General features: G+C 45.0%; 2 protein-coding genes across 3 annotated transcripts in view; one reads left to right on the top strand and one right to left on the bottom strand.

The window, feature by feature from the left end:
- LOC140070231 (uncharacterized) overlaps positions 1 to 12,714 on the bottom strand; it is a 73,878-nt gene extending 61,164 nt beyond the window's left edge. Inside the window, exons 1-2 of the mRNA XM_072116998.1 lie at positions 12,477 to 12,714; positions 2,808 to 2,940 (exon numbers count right to left, since the gene is read on the bottom strand). Of these exons, the coding sequence (XP_071973099.1) occupies positions 2,808 to 2,940; positions 12,477 to 12,580 (237 nt within the window). The 5' untranslated portion in view covers positions 12,581 to 12,714. The remainder of the gene's footprint in view (positions 1 to 2,807; positions 2,941 to 12,476) is intronic.
- Positions 12,715 to 21,238: 8,524 nt separating this feature from the next.
- IFT81 (intraflagellar transport 81) overlaps positions 21,239 to 22,853 on the top strand; it is a 69,688-nt gene continuing 68,073 nt past the window's right edge. For both annotated transcript variants that reach the window (XM_072143307.1, XM_072143297.1), the window contains exon 1: positions 21,239 to 21,391. The gene's annotated coding sequence lies outside the window, so the exon portion shown is untranslated. The remainder of the gene's footprint in view (positions 21,392 to 22,853) is intronic.

Here is a 22,853-nt window from a genome sequence, read left to right as displayed (position 1 = left end):
TATTTTTTATAAAATGTTTTAGTTTGAATCAAAATTGCATGAAGGCGCCTATAAACTCTTTAATGCCATTTCGAAAATGGGGTAAGTGTCTGCTTTGAGAAAATATCTGGTTTGTTGCAGTTTAATTCTCTTTGCTGTTATTTGGGTTCTATTTGTAAATGTCAAAATTGTAAAAATTGCTCTGGCCAATAACGCGACAAAATTTCCAGAAATGCCTGACAGTGAAAGGGTTATTTCCCCTTGATTGAATGCCCGGGTGAAGATGCTTCTATGATCATCTATCTCATTTTCAGTATCCATCTTCTATCTCTCTTCAACTGTATTTATCTCTCATATCTATTTACTGTATATATAATCTACTTCATAGTTCTACATCTATAAATTTCTATCATATTTATCTTCTATCATAATAATAATAATAATTCTTTATTTATATAGCGCACACAGATTAAGCAGCGCTGCACAGGGCTCACAATGTAATCAACATACCAGTATGTTTTGGAGTGTAGGAGGAAACCGGAGAGAACATGTTGACCTGAGACTAGCACTACAGCTGCAAATCTGTAGTGATAACCATTGAGCCACCGTGCTGCCTATCGATCACCTATCAACTATCTATCTCCTATAAAATTCTCCCATATTAGAGTTTGTTGTACCATATTAAAGGGAACCTCTTACTGACAGTGACTGGTCAGAAAATAGTTTTAGTTTTGCCCAGAGCCCCACTTTGTCTAGAACCGGCCCTGCCCGGCGCTAGCCTTTCTTCGGTGGCTGTAGACAGCTGAGGGACACAGGTGGCAGATGACGCCGGTGTCTCTGAGAGGAGCCACGGGTCACAGAAGAGCCAAGAGAAGACGGGAGCTGCGTGCACCATGTCTGGAGGTAAGTATCAGTTTTATTATTTTTTAATGTACATTTATTAATTAAATGTGGCTAATAAAGGTAAGGGGCGAATACCGATATAACAGGGTAGGGGTGGGGGGTTTCTGTATATATTTATATGCGGGTAGAATCATTATAATCTGTGGGGGCTGTACATATTATATAATTTTATACTGGGGGGCTGTATGTATTATATGGGGCCAGAATAATTTTGTACTGGGGGGGGGTGTGTGTGTATATGTATGATATGGGGCCCGATTCTTTTTTTCCTGGGGAAGGGGGGGGGCAGATGTATATATTTTTATGGGGCCAGATTCCAGTATATTACTAAGGTGGAGGGATTTATAGGCCAGGTGGAGATGTGCAGCACGGAGCTGAAGACATCTGGCTGTGAACTCATCAGTGATTTGTGACGGATTGGTAAACCCGGAATAAAGTCCTCCTGATGGAAGATATTGGGGCATATTTACTAAGGGTAGTAAGGGTAGTAATCGCATTTCCGTCGGGTTTCCTGAATTTTCCTGTTTTGCCCTGAATGGCGCACGCGATTGGATTGTGGCGCATCAGCGCCGGGTTTCATGCAACACAAATCGGGGGGCGTGGCCGTTGGACAACCCGATTGATTCGGACAAACCGCGGAATTTAAAAATGAAATTGTGTCACAAGATCAGCATTTACATGCAACGGGAAGAAGAAGGTGAACTCCAGCGGACCTCAGCGGGGAAGCGACACATGCAAGAAATTGGACGCACGATCTTAGTGAATCTGAGGCAGCAAATATGCTAGAATCGGCCCTGGGTCACGGTGCTTGGTATTGGGAACGGAGGACCGGCCTACAGCCTGGCTGGACTCCGGCAGGTGGTGTGTGCAAGAAATATGGAGGGGGAGGCTGATGCAATAGATTTCTCCCTGGGGCAACCCCTGAGATGTATATAGGAGTCCCTGGATGATGGAGGTTGGGGAGCCTGTGATGGTGATACAGCCTGATTCAGGGATTATACGGAGGTACACTGTGCAAATTAATTTACAGTTCAAACAACAGGAAACGGCCAAACAGTAGCAGCAGATTCAGCAGAGCTGGAAAGCTTGTAGGAGATAGCTGGTCTGTAAGAAGAATTGTTGACAGCCTGGCAGTACTTCAGGCTGGGTGGTAAAGATGGAGCTGAGTCCAGATGGTGGACCTCTGCTCTGGGGCTTAAGTCTCCTGACTCGCCCTGGGTGATAGGCAGTGGCCTGAGGCACCTCTGCTTCCTGATATTATGACACTGGCTGGTGCGGCCCTGCAGGAGCTGCACTCTCCTCTGCTTGCTCACTTTAAAATTGCTATACATGTTTGAGACAATTTTTGTGTTCCATATCTTATCTCACACTTTCTAAAAGCCATGATTTTTGTAGCTTTAGGGGAGAGGTTGGCTTCAAGGGAACTTGCCATCAGGATTTCACAAAAGTAGATTAAAGTATGCCTGGCTCCCTAAAAAGAAAACTGCATCAATTTATTAGGTGTCTGATGCAAGGTTGTGAGTCTCTATGTCATCATCGTTATCTCCTCACTGCTCTCCAGACTCTCCCTCCTTCTCACCTTGTACTGCACGCAAAGCTGGCAGCTCACACCGGTGGGAGGAAAAGCAGTGAGCAGAAACAGAAAGCACTATATTAATAGAAAAAAGTTCATAAAGAAATAAAAGTGACTTTACCAAGCAGTATACACATAAATGTTAACAAACACAAGAAAAATCTGTACAGAAGGAAGTGGTAAAGGTGTGAAAAAGCTGTAGCCTTTTTGGTATTGTTTGTGAATAATATTCTTTCTCGGACACTAGTCTGCTTAGTTAAAAGCAGCAGTTTCAAAGTTTTGAAAGTGTTGGTACAATAAAGCTATTTTTTTAGAAAATTCTCTATTTTTCATGTTTGTTATTATGACTTACTGGAGAAGGCACTGTGTATTCAGCAGGGTCCCAGATTCTGGAATCAGCTTCCAAAACTCCTTTTACCTTTGTGTGCACTGAACTGATAACCGTTTCCTTTTTCTGATAACGCTTTTCAGTAAACAATATGGCACTGAAATAAACACAATGGGGAGATTAGGGGGTCATGTTCATGACAGTAAAAAATGGCCTTTTGCCATCTGTTTTTTAAATGAATGGCAGACAGCCGTACAAAATGCAATACTTTTTTCTCAGATTGTTTATATGGATTTCGGAAAAGCAGATGCCAAATGGATGTAAAAATGTATGTTAACATCAGTTTTTCATGTCCAGAATCGGCTAGTAGGTGTGCATCTAGCCTATTGTGACCTGAGGCCTTGATGCTTGACTAAAATTTTAATTTGATCTTTATCCCCCTTTGGAGGATCTGGTATCTCTTTGGAAATATATTTTTATTCAACCAGTTGCACATCTACAGTGGTGGCCAAAAGTATTGGCATCCCTGCAATTCTGTCTGATAATCACAAATTCTTGGGTATTAATATTTTCATTTATTTTGCTTGCAATGAAAAAACACAAAAGAGAATGAAAAAAGTCAAATCATTGATTATTTTACACAGAACTTCAAAACATCCTCAGCCTAATACTTGTTAGCAAAACCTCTAGATAAATAACTGCGGTTAACTGCTTCCGGTAACCATCAATGAGTTTCTTACAAGGCTCGGCTGGAATTTTAGACCATTCTTCTTTGGAAAACTGCTCCAGGTCCCTGAGATTTGAAGGCACCTTCTCCAAACTGCCATTTTGAGATCTTTCCACAGGCGTTCTATGGGATTCAGGTCTGGACTCATTGCTGGCTTTACAAGTCTCCAGTGCTTTCTCTCAAACCATTTCTAGTGCTTTTTGAAGAGTGCTTTGGGTCATTGTCCTGCTGGAAGATCCATGACCTCTGAGGGAGACCCAGCTTTCTCACACTAGGCTCTACATTATGCTGCAAAATGCAAAATATGTTGGTAGTCTTCAGACTTCATAATGCCATGCACACGGTCAAACAGTCCAGTGCCAGAAGCAGCAAAGCAACCCCAAAACATCAAGGAACCTCCACCATGTTTGACTGTAGGGAGTATGTTCTTTTCTTTGAAAGCCTCTTTTTTCCTGTAAAACATTTTAGCCTTTCTCAGGTAAGTTTTGGCAAACTCCGGCCTTTTTTTTTTTGTTTGTGTAAGAAGTGGGGTCTTTCTGGGTATCCTACCATACAGTCCCTTTTCTTTCAGACGCCGACGGATAGTGTGGGTTGACACTGTAGTACCCTCGGACTGCAGGGCAGCTTGTACTTGTTTGGATGTTAGTCTAGCTTCTTTATCCACCATCCGCATCAATCTTTTAGAAATCTCTCGTCAATTTTTCTTTTCCATCCACATCTACGGAGGTTAGCCACAGTGCCATGATGACACTGCGCACGGTAGACACTGCGCACATTTAGATCTTTGGAGATGGACTTGTAGCCTTGAGATTCTCACAATTTTGATTCTCAAGTCCTCAGACAGTTCTTTGGTCTTTCTTTTCTTCATGCTCAATGTGGTACACACAAGGACACAGGACAGAGGTTGAGTCAACTTTAATCCATTTCAACTGGCTGCAAGTGTTATTTAGTTATCGCCACCACCTGTTAAGTTACAGGTGCTGTTAATTACAGAAATTAGAGAAGCATCACATGGTTTTTCAAACAGTGCCAATACTTTTGTCCACCCCTTTTTATACAATCTGGCTTTTTGACAATTCTTTTTGTGGTTTTCCATTGAAGACAAATTAAATGAAGCTAAAAATAGTAAAGAATTTTGGAAAGTTTTTGGGAAAAAACTGAGTGTTATCTGACAGAATTGCAGGGGTGCTAATACTTTTGGCCACCACTGTTTAACATTCTGTAGCATTTCTTCTCAGAACTTTGCTTTCAATGGTGTCAGAATATATGTGTTTTAAATTATACATTTTCAGGAGGAATAACCAAGGTATTGGTTATTCCTCCTGTTATTGGTATTGGAGGAAACAATTTTTCAGACTACCCAGTGGATGGCCCATGGTTTTGCAGCTGTTGACTTTGCATCATTCAGCAGATAAGGATCGGTCATTAATAAAGTGTTAGATACCCTTCTCCAACGATAATGTGAAACTGCAGTTAATTTAAACACAGATACTAAAGTTTCACTTGATATTTGGATACAAATAATTATTATTTTGTTTTGGGAGGATGAAAGCACAAAATGTCTACACTGCCTCCTTATTACTAAGTGCCCCTAATTAAAAAAATACCCACAACGTGCCCCTGGTTTGCAGTATCTTTTGATCCTACAATATGTTGCACATTAGACTGTTGCAGTAGGTCTAGACCAGGCTTCTGCTGTGCCACATTTATCACTGTGTCTGATGCTGGATGATACATCTGGAGTAGCTTAAAGAGGTTATCCAGGTTTAAAAGGTTACTTAAGGGCCGGGCTGGGGAGGGCTATTTAAAAATAATAAACGTGCACTTACCCTCTCCGGCGCCATTGATGTCCTGTGGCATGGTCTGTCTAATTTGTGCCCCTGTTTGCTTAAGAACCCGCGCTCAGGGAGCTTCCAGCCGGTGCGGGGGCCGGCTCCTCCCATCCGTCCCTATTAGGGCGCTGGGAGATGGTGTCAGATGGGACACCATTTGGCCGGCTGGAAGTTCCCTGTGCGCCCTTGTAAACACGCAGCACGGGACATCAGCAGCGCCGGAGGAGGTTTACTATTTTTAAATAGCCCTCCCCAGCCTGGCCCTAAATTATTCCTAAATTTGGATAACCCCTCTAAGATGGTTGAGTAGTACTTTGCATCACTTGTTTTCTACTTTGCTCCACCACAATAATACATTTTTTAGAACATCAACTTTTGGTGCACGGATTGTTTTGCTGTGTGGCTACAACCCCTTTTCCCAAGGCCGCACCCAAGGGTGAACCTAGCTTCTCTGCTAGGCAAATTATTAAAATATGGCGCCTCCTGATAGTGCTCCTTTTTCTGTTGTCTGTCTTTTTAAGTAGGGGGATACAGAAAAGGGGACACTATAATACCTGGCATTTTGGAAAATAGCTTGTGCAGCAAGGACAGGGTGTGATACCAGTGTAACATCAGCTTGTACTGGTTTTCTTAATGTGAAGTGCATAAAGAGGTATTAGCTGCCCTTCACCAAATCAATTACCAAGTCTACTGCTTTATTGATTATCCCACTATTCTTTCTCACTTGGCCATAAATGGATGTGATACAGGATCGTCCATGTCGGGGTGCAATAATAGCATGTAGATGTCGGATATGAGACCTGAGGTAGTGGACTTACACATATGCTCAAACATGGTAGGTATTGAGACCATCTCAGTACTATTCAAGGACTGCAGCAAATGTCTAATGTACACATAGTAGAGACTGGCTGAGGATGGAAGAGTACATTTTTCCTGTAGGATGGCAAAAGGGTGGATCCTCCTGTCCCGGTGATCTACAATGTCCTCAAATCTAAATAATCCCTTATTATGCCAAGGTTTGATTTCTAGTCCAGATCCTGCAGGTTGCATAGAGGTTGTATGTAGGAAGGACTTCATAGGAGAACAATGCAACACCAAAGAGAATCTAGCCAGACATGCTCTCCAAAGCTTCATAGTGAATAAGATAGGGCCCAGCAGAGAACTAGGCATTGGGGATGTATCCTTAGACCAGAGGTAAGAGTTGGAGTGGAAAGGGGCCAGTCACAATTTCTCGATCTCCATCCATTTAGAAAATGCCAATACGGTTGTCCAGGCCGGTATGCGATGTAGATGGGTTGCCCAATATTATCTAGATATGTCCGATACTGATAAGCCCCCTCTGGTTTTATGGGAAATCAGGACAGCCTTAGAGATCCTGTGTCTCTTCTTGGCCCATATGAAGTGAAAGATGGACACTTACAGGGAGCTCAGAGTCCCCAGTGGTACAGACACCGACATGGTTTCAAAAAGATAAAGCTGCTTAGGTAAAATTGTAATTTTGACTGCTGCTATCCTACCACAGAGGGATAGGGGTAAACTATTCTAGTTATAATGCAAAGTCCTTATTTCTCGAAATTGTATTTAAATGTAGTCTCAACTTGTTACACTAGTGCTGCTGGGAAGTAGAGTGGCAAGGCCTCATTCTTGGAGGTGTTTACTTTTTAACCAGAAAGGCGGCCATACTGTGATAGCAGCGCCTGCAGGTTGGGCAGGGAGATTAGGGGTTGGGTTAGGGTGAGCAGAATATCATCCACAAATAGAGCCAATTTAAATTCCCTATCTCTGAGTGTGACGCTATGGATATTAGGGTTCTGTTTAAAGGTTCTATGCAAACTATGAAGAGGAGGGGGGAATGTGGGCTTCCCTGACACATACCGTTTCTTATCTGTAAAGGTGATGAGAACGCATGGGGAAGTTTGATTTCGGCTGTAGGGTTCGAGTATAACCCCTTCAATCCCTGGAGAAAGGGCTTCTTAACCCTATCTGTTCTAGCACCTGGAACATAAAAGGCCAGCCTAGGCGATCAAAGCCTTTTTTTAGTGTCTAAGCTGAGAATGAGGGCCTGGTCCCCCTGCTTGTTGACTAAATCTATAAGATTGATTGTTCTCTTAGTGTTGTCGCTTTCCTGACGGTGTGGTACAAACCCCACCTGGTCCTTATGATTCAGCTGCGGGATCCACTAGAGTAGATGCTTTGCAGCCTCCCCTCACTAATAAAATGCCCAGCAGCCTCCCCTCACTAATTAAATATCCAAAGCAGAGCCTCACTTTATTAAAATGTCCACAACAGAGCCCCACTTTAATGAAATGTCTACAACATACCCCCCCTTTAATGAAATATGCACAGAAGATCCTCCCTTTAATAAAATGATCACGGCAAAGCCCCCCTTTAATGAAATAGCCACAGCAGAGCACCCTTTAAATAAATTTGCACAGCAGATCTGGCTTAAATGAAATATCCACAGGAACCTCCCTTTAATAAAATGTCCAAAGCAGAACCCCCCTTTAAACCGATGATGATATAAATAAATGAATACAGCAAAATTCTATGTCATTAGTCACAAAATGGAGCTTATATAGTTTGATTTTATAATTCACAAAATGTTATGGGCTTTCCAAAGTAGGCGTAGTTATCACCAAGATGGCTGCCACTGCAAGTCCCATGATCCTTTAGTTCTCAGTAACTTCTCCTCCCTCTTTACTCTGCTCCCAGTGATGATGTAACTGCCCTGCTCTTTTACCATAGTAATGATGTGTAACTGCCATCACTGCACATTACCGCACTGAGAGGGGTTTCACCACAACACTGGCCATACAGGATCACTGCAACCAACCCACTACAGCCAAACATAGTGATGATCACATGACCTGCCCAGGCATGTGGAAATGTGAACCAGCAGCATCTTCTGTCCTGTGTCTCCTCCACAGGGACAAAGTCACATGACTGATTAAAGGGCCAGAAGCATTTTAATTCTCCTTTTAAGTGTCTGCTAAGGGGAGGAAAATTTTAAATAACAACTAATTACATATTAGCTTATATTCTAAGGACCCATTTTTATATGAATTATGCCGATTCCTGGAATACCCCTTTAATGAAATGTCCACTGCATAGCCCCCCTTTAATGAAATGGCCACAGAAGAGCCCTCCTTAAATGAAATGTCCACTGCAGAGCCCCCATATAATGAAATGTCTACTGAAAAGCCCCCCTCTAATAAATTGGGCATTGCAGAGCCCCCCTTTAATAAAATACAGGCTGTCCCCGGGTTACATACAAAATAGGTTCTTTAGGTTTGTACTTAAGTTGAATTCGTATGTAAGTCGGAACTATTTTATAATTGTAACCCCAGTCAAAACATTTTTTGGTGTCTGTTGCAATGGGACTTTAAAAATGTTGGTTTGTCATAAGAACCAGGATTAACAATAAATCTTCATTACAAACACCGTAGATAACAGTTAAAACTGTTTATAGTAGCCTAAGGCTAAAGTTCAGTAAATGACCAACATCCAGAGGTCCGTTTGTAACTAGGGGTCGCCTGTAAGTTGGGTGTTCTTAAGTAGGGGACCGCCTGTATCCAAAAGGGGGAGGTGGCAGCTCTGCCCTGAGATGCTGCCCCCCCCCTTATTCGACAGGTGGCACTGCCTGAGGCGACTTTCTCTGGTCACACCGCTGCTCATACAAGTCTGAAAAAGGCTAAAAAGGCATTTAAGACAATTTTTTTCAAGGAGGAATTCTGGCACAGAAAGCTTGATAAATCTACTCCAATATTGGTAACCACTGAAGCACTGTGGTATATCTATATATGTATCTTACTTTTTTTTTTTACTTACACCTGTTCACATTAAAGAGGAAGCGGATTCATCACAGGAAACAAGCTGTAGAATTACAGCTTCTCTATTCTATTTTTACAGCGTTAATTTGTAATGTGCACAAGGGCTCATTTCATTTGATCAGCAAATGGGTCTTATATGTTTAGTCTGGATGCTTGGTCTGCTGGACAGTTGTGTATGTGTCTATATGCCAGGTAAATAAAGACCGCAGCAGCAATAGCCACTGCATATGATTTTACCTAGAGTACAAAAAATTGTTTTAGGCAGCTGACTCCCACACACATCTGCTAAGAGCTTATGCCACAGCCCAGTTTTCTGCCAGGAGTCAAGTTTCATTTTTGTACTTGTGATTGGTCTTAATCCAGTCCCTTCCAAAACACACAAGTTCTTCCGTATTTTCTTGTTATGCTTCCATTGTTTTTAGGGATACCCATTGTTTTGTCTTGTGGCACTAATACTTTTTTCTTTTAGTGAAATAAGAAACAAACAAACCACATTCAAAGAGGTACAGTGTTGTTATGGGTTTCTTATTTCAATAAAAAAATGTCTAGATTTAAATAAGGAGCATCCTCCAGTCCACCTGATGATGAAGACCTGCCCACTTGGCGTTGAAATACGTTGCAATGTTAAGATTTGATGAGACCAACATATTTGTCTATCTTGTAGTTAAAACACAAAGCTTCCATCCAGGAACATGTGTATAAAATCTCCAGTATACATTTATATAAACTTTCCCACACTGCTGTCTGCAGCTCATCCCGAAGATAAGGGGGCGTGCATATATTAGATTCCGCCGGAGCCAGGAGGCACTTGGGTAGCGGAACGGTGAACATCCACAATAAAGCTAATTTTTAACCCCCTTACTTTACAATTTTACTCAGTTTTATTGCTGTTTTATCTCCTATCACTTAGTGATGGTCAGTGTGGGCAGGGACTCTCTAAGTAGAAACTTCTTGATCCCTGTGTGTCGTGTGAGGTGCTGACAAAGTGGTTAGATTATGACGGTACGGGTTTATTTACACTTTAATTTAGTTTCTAAACATTGTACTGTTAGTTTCTAAACATTGTATCTGACGCATAGAAAAAGAGATGAGACAGATCAGAGATGACAGACAATGGGGGTCATTTACTTAGGGCCCGAATCGCGTTTTTACGGCAGGTTACCCAAATTTTTCAGTTTTGAGCCGATTCCTCCTGAATTTCCCCCGGTTTTTGGCGCTCGCGATCGGATTGTGGCGCATCGGCGTCGGCGTGCACGCGACGAAAATGGGGGGTGTGGTCGTATGAAAACCTGACGGATTCTGAAAAACCGCTGCATTTAAAAATAAAAATGTCGCTTGACAAGCACTTACCTGCACCCGGCCCGGCTTGGTGAACTTCAGTGCATTCCGACGAACTTCAGCGCAGCAGCGACACCTGGTGGACATGGGGGGAAATACCTTAGTGAATTGCCGGAAGACCCGAATCCTCCACACAGAACGCGCCGCTGGATCGCGAATGGACCGGGTAAGTAAATCTGCCCCAATGAGATCAATATGATGGATATAACACACAATTACAGCAACAACAACAAACATGTAGGCCCCTGCTATAAAGATTTTATCTTGCCTGTAGAGTGTAAGCTCGTCTAGGAATGCAGGGGTAGGGTCTGTGGTGATGGGTCGTTTGTGAACGAGCCGGCACGATGAGCTGCCTCATTCGTGTGAACGACAGGAGTTGGTTTCCCTCAGGGAGTCGCTGGATCACTTAAATCCGCCCCTAAACGACTCACCATGCCCCCTTTAACACGTTCAGGAGCCAGAAGAGCCGGCTCTTCTTAGTGAGAGGAGCCTAATGATACAGCTTACTAAGAAGAGCTGGACTTCCCACCACTAAAGGGCTGGAGTGCGAGAGAGAGACTGCAGCAAGCAGAAAGGAGATTTTCATGAGAAGAATCTGCCAGGCCCGACCCTAGACAGAAAAAGATATACGGTGGGAACTCAGTGTAATCAAAATTGTATACACCAGGATTGATAGAGACAGGTTGGAATTATATCTGTGAAATTAATATTTTTATTATCCTGAGTATATTTAAGAATCTTGTCTTTGTGGGAATACCTCTTTAAAAAGGCTCAAGTTATAAGTTATCTGCATACATAACCACAAAAAGTTGCAAAACGCAAACATTTTTTAATGCAAGAACATTAATAAATTACCCTGTTACTTCAAAAAGTTGTATGATAAATTCCCCTTAAAGAGAACCTACCACCACGAATCTACCTATAAAGGTAGATCGGGTGGTAGGTGGATGTAAGGGACGTGAGGATAGCTCTTTTTAGAGCTAATCCTCACGTCCCCGCTAACTTTTGGTACACTTTATTCCCCTAATATGTAAATTTCGTTATACGGCTACTGGGGCGTGGAGTAGCCGGCACGAGGCTACACAGCGCGGCTACTCCATGCCCTGGTAGCCACATTACTCCTCCTACCCTGTTGTGTACGGCGCGCAGCTCCTCGTAGCTGCGCGCCCTCGTCTGACAAGCCGGCTACTGCGCATGCGCAGTAACTCGGAGCTGGGTCTGCTCAGCCGTCGGCCTGCGTTCTGCGCATGCGCAGAACGCCATCATGACGGACGAGGGCGCGCAGCTACGAGGAGCTGCGCGCCGCACGCAACAGGGTAGGAGGAGTAATGTGGCTACTGGGGCGTGGAGTAGCCGCGCTGTGTAGCCTCGTGCCGGCTACTCCACGCCCAAGTAGCCGCATAACGAAATTTACATATTAGGGGAATAAAGTGTACCAGAAGTTAGCGGGACGTGAGCATTAGCTCTAAAAAGAGCTCTCCTCACGTCCCTAACATCCACCTACCACCCGCTCTACCTTTATAGGTAGATTTGTGGTAGGTTCCCTTTAAAGAGCATCTACCACCAGGATGAAGGACTGTATGGAAATGAGCCTAAGGGGCCCCTCGGGCTCATTTGCATTCAGTCTTTCATTCTGGAGGTAGATGTTCTTTAATGTCTTTCCAGGAACATGCCTTGGCAGGTATGAGTATTTAATGACCAATGTGACAAACAGGTTAGGTTGGCAAGGATCACCATATTATGCAGGCGAACCACAAAAGTGACAGCTGGAAGAAACTTGTGGAAAACACGCGTCATGCTTGTTCTGCTGCTTCCATGTAGTTTCTCTAGAATAGAACTGCTCATTGCTAGTAGTGTCACATTATGTGACTCATGACTATGCTGTATTATTTGCTACATATAGACGCTGAGCGTAGAGGTAAAACAATGATAACAGGTACATTAGATACCTGCATGTACTACTCACCACATGTACATAAACACTCCTACAGAGATCACCCACTTCAGGGTACCCAGTGGTACACTTCTTATCCGGAGCTCTTTATCAGTGCTGTACTCACAGAAGGACATGGCTCTGGGTGGTGGCTGCTGCTCCCCACAATGACATAAGCTGCTGTGAATGAGTCCTACTTGTAGCTGCTGAGCTTGCCTGCTTCTATAGGAAGCCTGAGGAGCTGTCGGAGTACTAAACACTGCCCAAGTATAGTGTAGTACTGAGTAAAGAGCAAGCCACTAGCACCTCTTGCTGGACAATGATGAAGTTTGCTTCTCATTCACAAGCAACTTTTTCCATTCAAAGAACTTTATTAAGCAACAGACAGTAACAATACAGTAACAATGGCATAACAGTAGTACGATAGTGATCCAGTGCCTTTTCGGGCAAGAAGAACCAATAGCTATATAAGAGTAATGCAACCAAAGTAGTGCAAATACAATACAGAATAAGACATTAATTTGTATAGTCATATTTACACCTTCAGATAGGTGGGGAATAGGAAGTAAAAAGACAAAGATGGAACCTTCTAAAGCAGTGGTTCCAAACCTTTTTTTGCCCCGGGACCGGCTGTAAACATAAAGGGACAGGCGGGGTGGGGGGATGCAGTCTGGCGTCATATTTTCAAAGCCAAAAAGTTATGTTTATATTGTGCCATTTCCTGAAGAAGCACCCCCCCAGGCTTATATAGTCCCCTTTACTACGGCATGCCCCCTCCTATATTTCCTCTTTCCTTTATCTGTGTCCACCCTGTCCTTTCAATGTCCCTTTTCCTAGCCGAACAATCCAATACAATCAAATCCAATACATACTCATTCCCCTGCAGCAGTCTTCTCTTCCTTCACTTCTCTTCAGCATTAGTGCATGGCAGTAAGTGCACAAAGAGTTCGGAAGGGGGGTCCATCCTTCCCACACACTCTGGAGTGTTCGGTACGCAGGGGGGGAGGACAGGAATGATTGCCAGTGAAGCCAGGTGTTGGAGAATCGAGTAAGATCTGCTCGGCAATGTGCAATGACTTCTTCCATCCTATGAGTATAGGCAACTTCTGCCAACCATTCAGAGATTGAGGTGTGTGTGTGTGTGTGGGGGGGGGGGGAGTCGGAACACCATCTACTGGGGATTTCTCTCTTGGCAGCTTGAAGAAGGTGGCCTGTGAGATATTTCTTATATTTGTAACCCGGTATGTGAAGGGGTGTTCGGAATTAAGGCACCTGTGATGTCCTTGATACAGGTAATGACCATGGACCAGAAATTCCTTAGTCGTGGACCACATCACCAACAGACATCAGGGACCTTGGGGTACCTTACGTTCAGTAGTGTGGGCACTCTGTACCACCTGGAGAGGATTTTGTAGCTAGTCTCCTGATGCCTGGTGGCAATCGCAGATCTCTGAAAGAGGGAGAAACATTTTGACCACTACATATGGGAGAATTTGTTGTCCAGCTCAGCCACCCAAGCCACACAGTATGGAAGGAGAGAGGTTCACTGTGAAGCAACTAGCAGTTTGTAGAGTTTGAAAGAGATAGCATGTGGTGTGGGAGTGGAGGCTAGGCATGCCTGTTCAAAGTCAGAGAGGGTACGCAACAGGTCATTGTGATTCTTAATTGAGTCATAGAAATGTTTAATTTGGTTGTACTGGAGAAGATGTGTTGAGGTGGGTGTATCATTGGGAATCAGAAATTGTAGGGGTTGGATTGTAGATCCCGCTAGCACTTCAGGGAATCTGAGTGGTTTGTTACGAGGGCAAACAAGAAAAGGGTCCCCGGTTCTATTGGGTGGAAAAGCGGGGTTCTCAATTGGGAGCAGGGTTCTTTCAGGTCAATCAGGGAGAGGTTTGGTCCACCCCTCTCATAGTATGTGTGGGTCAGGGTGAAGGAAAGGGAGACAGGGTAGCAAAATGTTGGGGTCCAAGTCCAAGGGAGAGTGGTAAAGTCCCTAGGGCAAACCTCTTGTGCCTCTCCCACGCATGTCTTCGAGGCCCTACAGTGAAAGAAGTCCAGGAAATGGGAATAGGCTGCCAACACACAAGCAACTTTTTGCTGATTTGAATCCATGCCATTTTCAAAAGGTTAAATGACTTTAGGCAATAACAATCGGGGCAGATTTTTAAAGCAGTAAGCAGAAGTTTCACTATTTCTTTTCAGTTTTTCCTTTCTAATTTTATCACCCCATTCCACAAACCATAGCTTTTAACATTTTCAATTTACAGAGCTATAATACATATGTATACACTCACCGGTCACTTTATTAGGTACACCATGCTAGTAACGGGTTGGACCCCCTTTTGCCTTCAGAACTGCCTCAATTCTTCGTGGCATAGATTCAACAAGGTGCTGGAAGCATTCCTCAGAGATTTTGGTCCATATTGACATGATGGCATCACACAGTTGCCGCAGATTTGTCGGCTGCACATCCATGATGCGAATCTCCCGTTCCACCACATCCCAAAGATGCTCTATTGGATTGAGATCTGGTGACTGTGGAGGCCATTTGAGTACAGTGAACTCATTGTCATGTTCAAGAAACCAGTCTGAGATGATTCCAGCTTTATGACATGGTGCATTATCCTGCTGAAAGTAGCCATCAGATGTTGGGTACATTGTGGTCATAAAGGGATGGACATGGTCAGCAACAATAGGTAGGCTGTGGCGTTGCAACGATGCTCAATTGGTACCAAGGGGCCCATAAGAGTGCCAAGAAAATATTCCCCACACCATGACACCACCACCAGCCTGAACCGTTGATACAAGGCAGGATGTTGTTGACGCCAAATTCTGACCCTACCATCAGTAGCAGAAATCGAGACTCATCAGACCAGGCAACGTTTTTCCAATATTCTACTGTCCAACTTCGATGAGCTTGTGCAAATTGTAGCCTCAGTTTCCTGTTGTTAGCTGAAAGGAGTGGCACCCGGTGTGGTCTTCTGCTACTGTAGCCCATCTGCCTCAAAGTTCGACGTGCGTTCAGAGATGCTCTTCTGCCTACCTTGGTTGTAACGGGTGGCGATTTGAGTCACTGTTGCCTTTCTATCAGCTCGAACCAGTCTGCCAATTCTCCTCTGACCTGTGGTATCAACAAGGCAATTCCGCCCACAGAACTGCCACTCAAAGGATGTTTTTTCGGACCATTCTCTGTAAACCCTAGAGATGGTTGTGCGTGAAAATCCCAGTAGATTAGCAGTTTCTGAAATACTCAGACCAGCCCTTCTGGCACCAACAACCATGCCACGTTCAAAGGCACTCAAATCACCTTTCTTCCCCATACTGATGCTCGGTTTGAACTGCAGGAGATTGTCTTGACCATGTCTACATGCCTAAATGCACTGAGGTGCCGCCATGTGATTGGCTATTAGAAATTAAGTGTTAAAGAGCAGTTGGACAGGTGCACCTAATAAAGTGGCCGGTGAGTGTATATATATATAAATATATATATATATATATATATATATATATATATATATGGATTGAAGAAAAATGTCAACACTCCGAGATAGCTTGTATCCTTTATATATGCACCTCTGCACTCTCTGCACTTTATAATGTCTGTAAATACTAAATATACACCTAATCATGTTATTGTGAATGTTATGAGACCTATACTTGCAATGTCACTGTATGAATTAATGATGTCATATAATTACATGAATATTTGAAGTGATGTCACTTCCTTTGTATTTTGTATAAATTCTACACAATTTGTATACACCTTTGCTTGAAGAAGGCTCCAGGCCATAGGAGCACGAAACGTAGCTTGGCACATTTTGGAATAAATCAGTACCTTGTTTCACAAGTTATCTCGGAGTGCTGCCATTTTTTCTTCAATCTAAATCTTGGGAGGACTGTTTTCTGCGTTCTGGGATATGCACCCGAATATTATATATTACTTAGGAGTGCTGCCACTATTTTTTGTTTTTTATACACATATATATTTGACCGAAATGATACAATGGCACTATTTTCTAGTGGGGCTTTCACTGTTCAATAAAGATGCACCATCCCCTTTTGTTCTTAAGTATGATCATGAAAATACTAAACTGTCCGGTGGCATAGATTACACTAGACTGAGGACTGACTAGTAGCAGAGTTTACAATATACCGTGGACTGAGGTTGGCAGTGATTGAACTAGACTAAGGATGGTCCAGTGGCATAGACTACACTAGGCTGAGGTGTTACTGGAGGCAGTGATTGTACAAGATTGAGGACTAACTGGTGGCAGTGATTGTACAAGATTGAGGAATGACTGGTGGCAGTTATTATACTGGATTGAGGCCTGACTGGTGGAGAGATATTATATTAAACAGAGGTGTTACTGGAGGCAGTGATTATACTAGAATGAGAACAGACTGGTGGCAGTGATTATACTAGAATGAGAACTGACTGGAGGCAGTGATTATACTAGATAGTGGCAGGGGTGTAACTACAGTGGTAGCAGCCATAGCAACAGCTGTGGAGCCCACAATTTCAGGGGGTCCCAGCATCCAGACCTGACACACTAAAGAGTGGAGGATGTGCATCATTTTATCCATATTATGCTGCACATTGTACATCATAATATGTATATAACACATATGTGATGTATATATGCTGTATCTGTGATGTGTATATGTTGTATGTGTATATGGTGTATGGCGTCTGCATATACTGTATGTGTGTATATATGCTCTATATGAGCTTATGTGCATTAGTGTATAAATGTGTGATTGTAACTTGCATGTGTGAGTATACAAAATATGTAAAATTTTCAAATGGGAAGGGGGTCCCCATGCTGAAGCCTGCTATGGGGCCCTGCCACTCTTGTTAAGCCACTGGATAGAGGACTGACTGGTGGAGAGATATTACATTAGACTGAGGCGTTAATGAAGGCAGTGATTGCACTAGACTGAGGACTGTCTGGTAAATAGCATATACACTGCACTAAGGACTATCTGACTGTGGTCTACCATTGCTGAAGTACATGGTAGAGCAGGGATCTATGGGCCTTCTGATCTATCATTCCCTGTATGAGAAGATTTGTTTACTACAGTCAATTCAGCAGAGAGAATATTATGTGCAGAGTAATTATACAAATTAAAGGAATGAAACAATTCAAATAGACAAGATACAACAGGAATCAGCGCACTGAGTTTCCTGAAAGTTTGCCACCGTGTTCCTGTGGTGTTCCCGTGTTCCTGTGGTGTTCCCGTGTTCCTGTCGTGTTCCCGTACTTCTGTGGCGGTCCTGTACTCCTGTGGCGGTCCTATAATCCTGTGGTGGTCCGGTATTCTAGTGGTCATCTGAGGTCCTGCCAGCTGTCAATCCCGAGGTCCTGCCAGCTGTCCATCCCGAGGTCCTGCCAGCCGTCCATCCCGAGGTTCTGCCAGCCGTCCATCCCGTGGTCCTGCCATCCCGTGGTCCTGCCTGCCCTACCTTGGCTGCCACCGCGGGCCTAGTCGCACCCGTGGAGCGACCTGGTGGCTCCCGGCCGCAGCAAGACCATCCCGATTTGCGACGGGCTCTGGCAAAGACCAGGAGTCCACTTGGACTCCGCTCCCGGGTTGCGGCTAGCATCTTTATCCTCCGCGGTGGTCCAGGGAGTCCACAGACTTTAGTCCCAAGGGACTATCCCCAAAGACTGTGACAGTAATATCCAGCCATGGACTCCGCCAAGGTCTTGTATCCTACAAAAGCCATGGACAGTCCCAAAGATCCGTACCTGCTACTGGGTGACCTCCCTAGCACCATTGCCCAGCAATCCCAAGAGATTGCTGCCCAAAGGAACTCTTGGACAAACTCGCTTCCACTCTTCGGATGATTGCCTCCCAGCAGCAGGCTCCCGCAACTCCTCCTGTTGCTTCAGTCACCCCGCTATGTTTTCCTGCAGTAGAAATTGGACCCGAAATTTTGATGCCAAATAAATTTGATGGGTTACTTCACTATGGGATAGTGGTGACCCAGACATGGTTACCCATACCAAGTTCGCTCCAGCGGCGCCTCAGCCTCCACAGCTACCCAGAGCTGCTCCAGCGGCGCCTCACCCTCCGCAGCTTCCCAGAGCTACTCCAGTGGCGCCTCAGCCTCCGCAGCTACCCAGAAATGCTCCAGCGGTGCCTCAGCCTCCACAGCTTCCCCGAGGTGCTCCAGCGGCGCCTCAGCCTCCACAGCTTCCCTGAGGTGCTCCAGCGGCACCTCAGCCTCCACAGCTTCCCAGAGCTGCTCCAGCGGCACCTCAGCAGCTTCCCAGAGCTGCTCCAGTGGCGCCTCACCCTCCGCAGCTTCCCAGAGCTGCTCCAGCAGCGCCTTGGCCTCCGCAGCTTCCCAGAGCTGCTCCAGTGACGCCTCAGCCTCCGCAGCCTCCCAGAGCTGCTCCAGCGGCACCTCAGCCTCCGCAGCTTCCCAGAGCTGCTCCAGCGCCCCCCCAGCCTCCGCAGCTTGCTGCTCCTGCTTTTTCAGAAGCCGCTCCGGTCACTCCGCAGCTTCCCACGGCTGCTCCGGTGACTCTGCAGCTTCCCACTTCTGCCCCAGCCTCCCCTGGGGCCGCTCCAGAGTCTCCACCAGCCTCCCCTGAGGCCGCTCCAGAGTCTCCACCGGCCTCCCCTGAGGCCGCTCCAGAGTTTCCACCAGCCTCCCCTGAGGCCGCTCCAGAGTCTCCACCAGCCTGCCCTGAGGCCGCTCCAGAGTCTCCACCGGCCTCCCCTGAGGCCGCTCCAGAGTTTCCACCGGCCTCCCCTGAGGCCGCTCAAGAGTCTCCACCGCCCTCCCCTGAGGCCGCTCTGTTGTGCCAAGAGCCAACCCAGCCTGCGGTTTCCCGAGTCTTCTCGGTGCCTGCTCTCCTCCTAAGGTGTCTCATCACCAAGAAGAATTGGAGGAGGCGAAGAAGGAAGAACAGCGGGCTGAAGAGGAAAAGGGGCCCTAAGGGTAGGGGTACTGTCACAGGCGACCTCGCAGTCCATGTCTCGGATTGCAGGGGCACCCGTGTCTCGCTGTCCTGTGGCGCGGCCCCGGCCCGGTCCCGGGTGCACACGTGCTTCGATATACTTGGTCTCCCCCTGCCCTCACTTACCTCTCCTGGCTCCGGTCTGTGCTGTGGCTCCCGGCGTGTAGGCTGCACGCTCCTTCCCTGCAGGCGTGCGCCCCCTAGTGGCTGGAACGCGCGACTGCAGGGAATGAGCGTGCGGCCTACACGCCGGGAGCCACAGCACAGACTACTCCCAGCCTTAAAGGGCCAGCGTCCTCCTTATGGGTGCTGGCATTCCCGGCTCGGCTATATAGCCTGGCGACTCCCAGCATCCCCTGCCGGATCTTCAGATCATTCTGCTGAAGAGAAAGCCTTCCTGAGCGTTTCCAGACGCCTCTGAGTTTCCTGAACGTTTCCATACGCTTCCGTACTCCCGTGTTCTTGTGGTGTTCCCGTGTTCCCGTACTCCTGTGGCGGTCCTGTACTCCTGTGGCGGTCCGGTATCCTAGTGGTCATCTGAGGTCCTGCCAGCCGTCCATCCTGAGGTCCTGCCAGCCGTCCATCCCGTGGTCCTGCCAGCCGTCTATCCCGTGGTCCTGCCTGCCCTGTGTCCCTACCTTGGCTGCCACCACGGGCCTAGTCGCAACCTGGTGGCTCCCCACTGCAGCAAGACCATCCCGCTTTGTGGCCGGGCTCTGGCGAAGACCAGGAGTCCACTTAGACTCCACTCCCGGGTTGCGGCTAGCATCTTTATGTCCCGCGGTGGTCCAAGGAGTCCACAGACTTTAGTCCCAAGGGACTATCCCCAGACAGGTGACAGATAAATAAACAACATCTCAACACCTTATTGTAGTGGTGCAAATCTGTCTGGGAACCAATTCAGGAAATTATTGATACATGCAACGGTATTCTTATTTTTGAATAAGAAATTAGAAAGTAACAAATGCTGTTATTGACATTTAATATCGGTACTTTAGAAATGACAGTACATATATGTTTTATTTTCATGTGCAGTAAATGTGTAATAAATCAATAATAGCTACTTAATCTATACTTTGTAGTGTACTTATACTATTTTAGGAAAGTTATCAATATTAGACATTTAACGGGGAGGACATAACTTTTGGCAGTCAAATGGAGTTGGACCAAAGATGGTAAGTTACATAGTTACATGAACGTTAGAAATTGAGAGGGGCTCTAACTTCACAGTTACCTACCACAAAGGCTATGTGCTCTAGAACTTGTCCGGATGTTGACCGAGACAAGTATTAGGAAAATTGTTTAAAATATATGTTCTGGCATTATTACCTCTGTTGATATACTTCATTTCATAAAGCATAGTATATGGTAATAGTCAATAATACAGACACTAGAGCAGTAAATTACCAAATAATTAGATAATAATACAAACCCTAGACCACACAAAAATAATTATACAGATCCAATCCAATTCTAATAATAATACTAATTCACTAATTATAATACTAATTTCCGTATACTAACACTAATTTACTACTAATAATACTAGTTTCCCTATAATTTATTTTAGATTATTTTAGGCTACATAGACAAATGCAACACGTCGATCGTTTTCACGGGGGCTTCAAACAGGTCGCTCTACATTACTTGGTGCACTGGGCCGCAGTCTTTGCACTGTAAAACCGCAGGCCACTGCACACACACCTGATCAGAAACTTCCTACAATACACGCTTGGTGTCACTATATCATTTCCCCGACAGGGGGCAGCACACGACAAGCTGTCCGGCAGTAGGAGAAAGCCGCGCTCCAATGCTGTAGTGACACGCGACCGCTTGTACATGAGAACTTCCTGTCAATACCGGATGTTACGTAACGCACGGTAATCGTTACCTAGGCAACTGCAGAAAGCTACTACAGGCTTGGTTCAACCCAATATACTCTCATCAGCTACAGAGCGGACAGTAGTGTGGCAGGTAATAGTCCGCATCTCGGATCTGTGTGTCTGTCTCCGTACGTGCATTATGGGAGCATTAGAGCGTCCCTCCATGTACAGAACAATTATTCTCCCACTACAATGGTCTATGTGACCGGTGTAACGGATCATAGTTCCGTCATTCGTACCATAGTGACCCTAGTTATCTAGGGGTCACGGGATTGACAGCTTTCCTATTATAAGTAGATGGACCCAAATATGAGAAGGGAGTCAATGCTGCCGCCCTAGTGGGGACATTTTTATAGAAAGGGGATTGCACAGCAGTGAAATGGCACAGGGGCAGTTCCCAGCTCTGTAAGAACTGTCTGTCATTGGGTTAAAAAAATGGAAGAAACCATATTCCCTGTACTGATCCCTCTACTTGATACATGGGGAAAGCAAGATGGAAGGTGCCAGGGGATCGGGGAGCTGAATATTTATACTTTTATCATTTTATGCCACAATGAGCCTCCTTCTGAAGAATCCACAGGATCTGTCACTGTATTTTTCTCTGACTGTCTCTGTCTCTGGCTTTCTCTGTCTGTCTCTGACTCTAATTGTCTCTGTAATTGTCTCTGAATGTTTTACCTCAGACATTTCTAATTAATCTCCCTTAATCTCTGTATCCCTATCCATATTACCTCACACTTAATCTTTCTTATACTCATTGCATATAGTACCCAATTACAGCTCAGAGCTCATATTAATGACCTGTGGCAAAATAGCAGCCAATCACGGCTCAGCTTCCAACTGCCATAGCAGCAGCAGACAATGGCTCCTGTATATGGTGGTTAATAAGTGTATTTTGGAAAGTGCAGGTCAAAACTTTGGCTCAAAATCTACTCTATGACGTTCCCTGAGTCACAGAGAGTGGTGCAAAATTTGGTGATTGTAAACGCGATGGTGCAGATTCCTTTAGCGGACATACATGGATATATACAAACATAACAGGCTTTCTAAAGTAGGTGGAGTTATCTCCAAGATGGTCACCATCCACAACCACAAGTCCCATGATCCCTTAGTTCTCAGTAACAGCTCCTCACTCTTATGCTCTGCTTATGCTCTGATCATCTAACAGACTGTCCTGCTCTGTTACCATAATAATGATGTGTAACTTCCATCACTGCACATTACCGCACTGAGCTGGGTCTCACCACAACACATACTGGATCCACTGCAACCAACCGATTACAGCCAAACGTTGTGATGATCACATGACCTGCTTCGGCAGGTGCAGGACATGTGACAGCGGTCATCTTCTGTCCTGTGTCTTCTCCACAGGGACACAGAACTGATTAAAGGACCAGTAGCATTTTAATTCTTCATTATAGTGTATGCCAGCAGCATTTTTCTGCTAAGGGGAGCAAAACAACTAATTACATATTAGCTTATATTTTAATGACCCATTTGAATATGAATTATGCTTATTCCTGAATACCCCTTTAATCATTTTCCTGATCTAT

This window comes from Engystomops pustulosus, chromosome 1 (genome assembly GCF_040894005.1).
Source record: "Engystomops pustulosus chromosome 1, aEngPut4.maternal, whole genome shotgun sequence".
NCBI lineage: Eukaryota > Metazoa > Chordata > Amphibia > Anura > Leptodactylidae > Engystomops > Engystomops pustulosus.
This window is presented reverse-complemented; position numbering and strand designations above follow the sequence as displayed.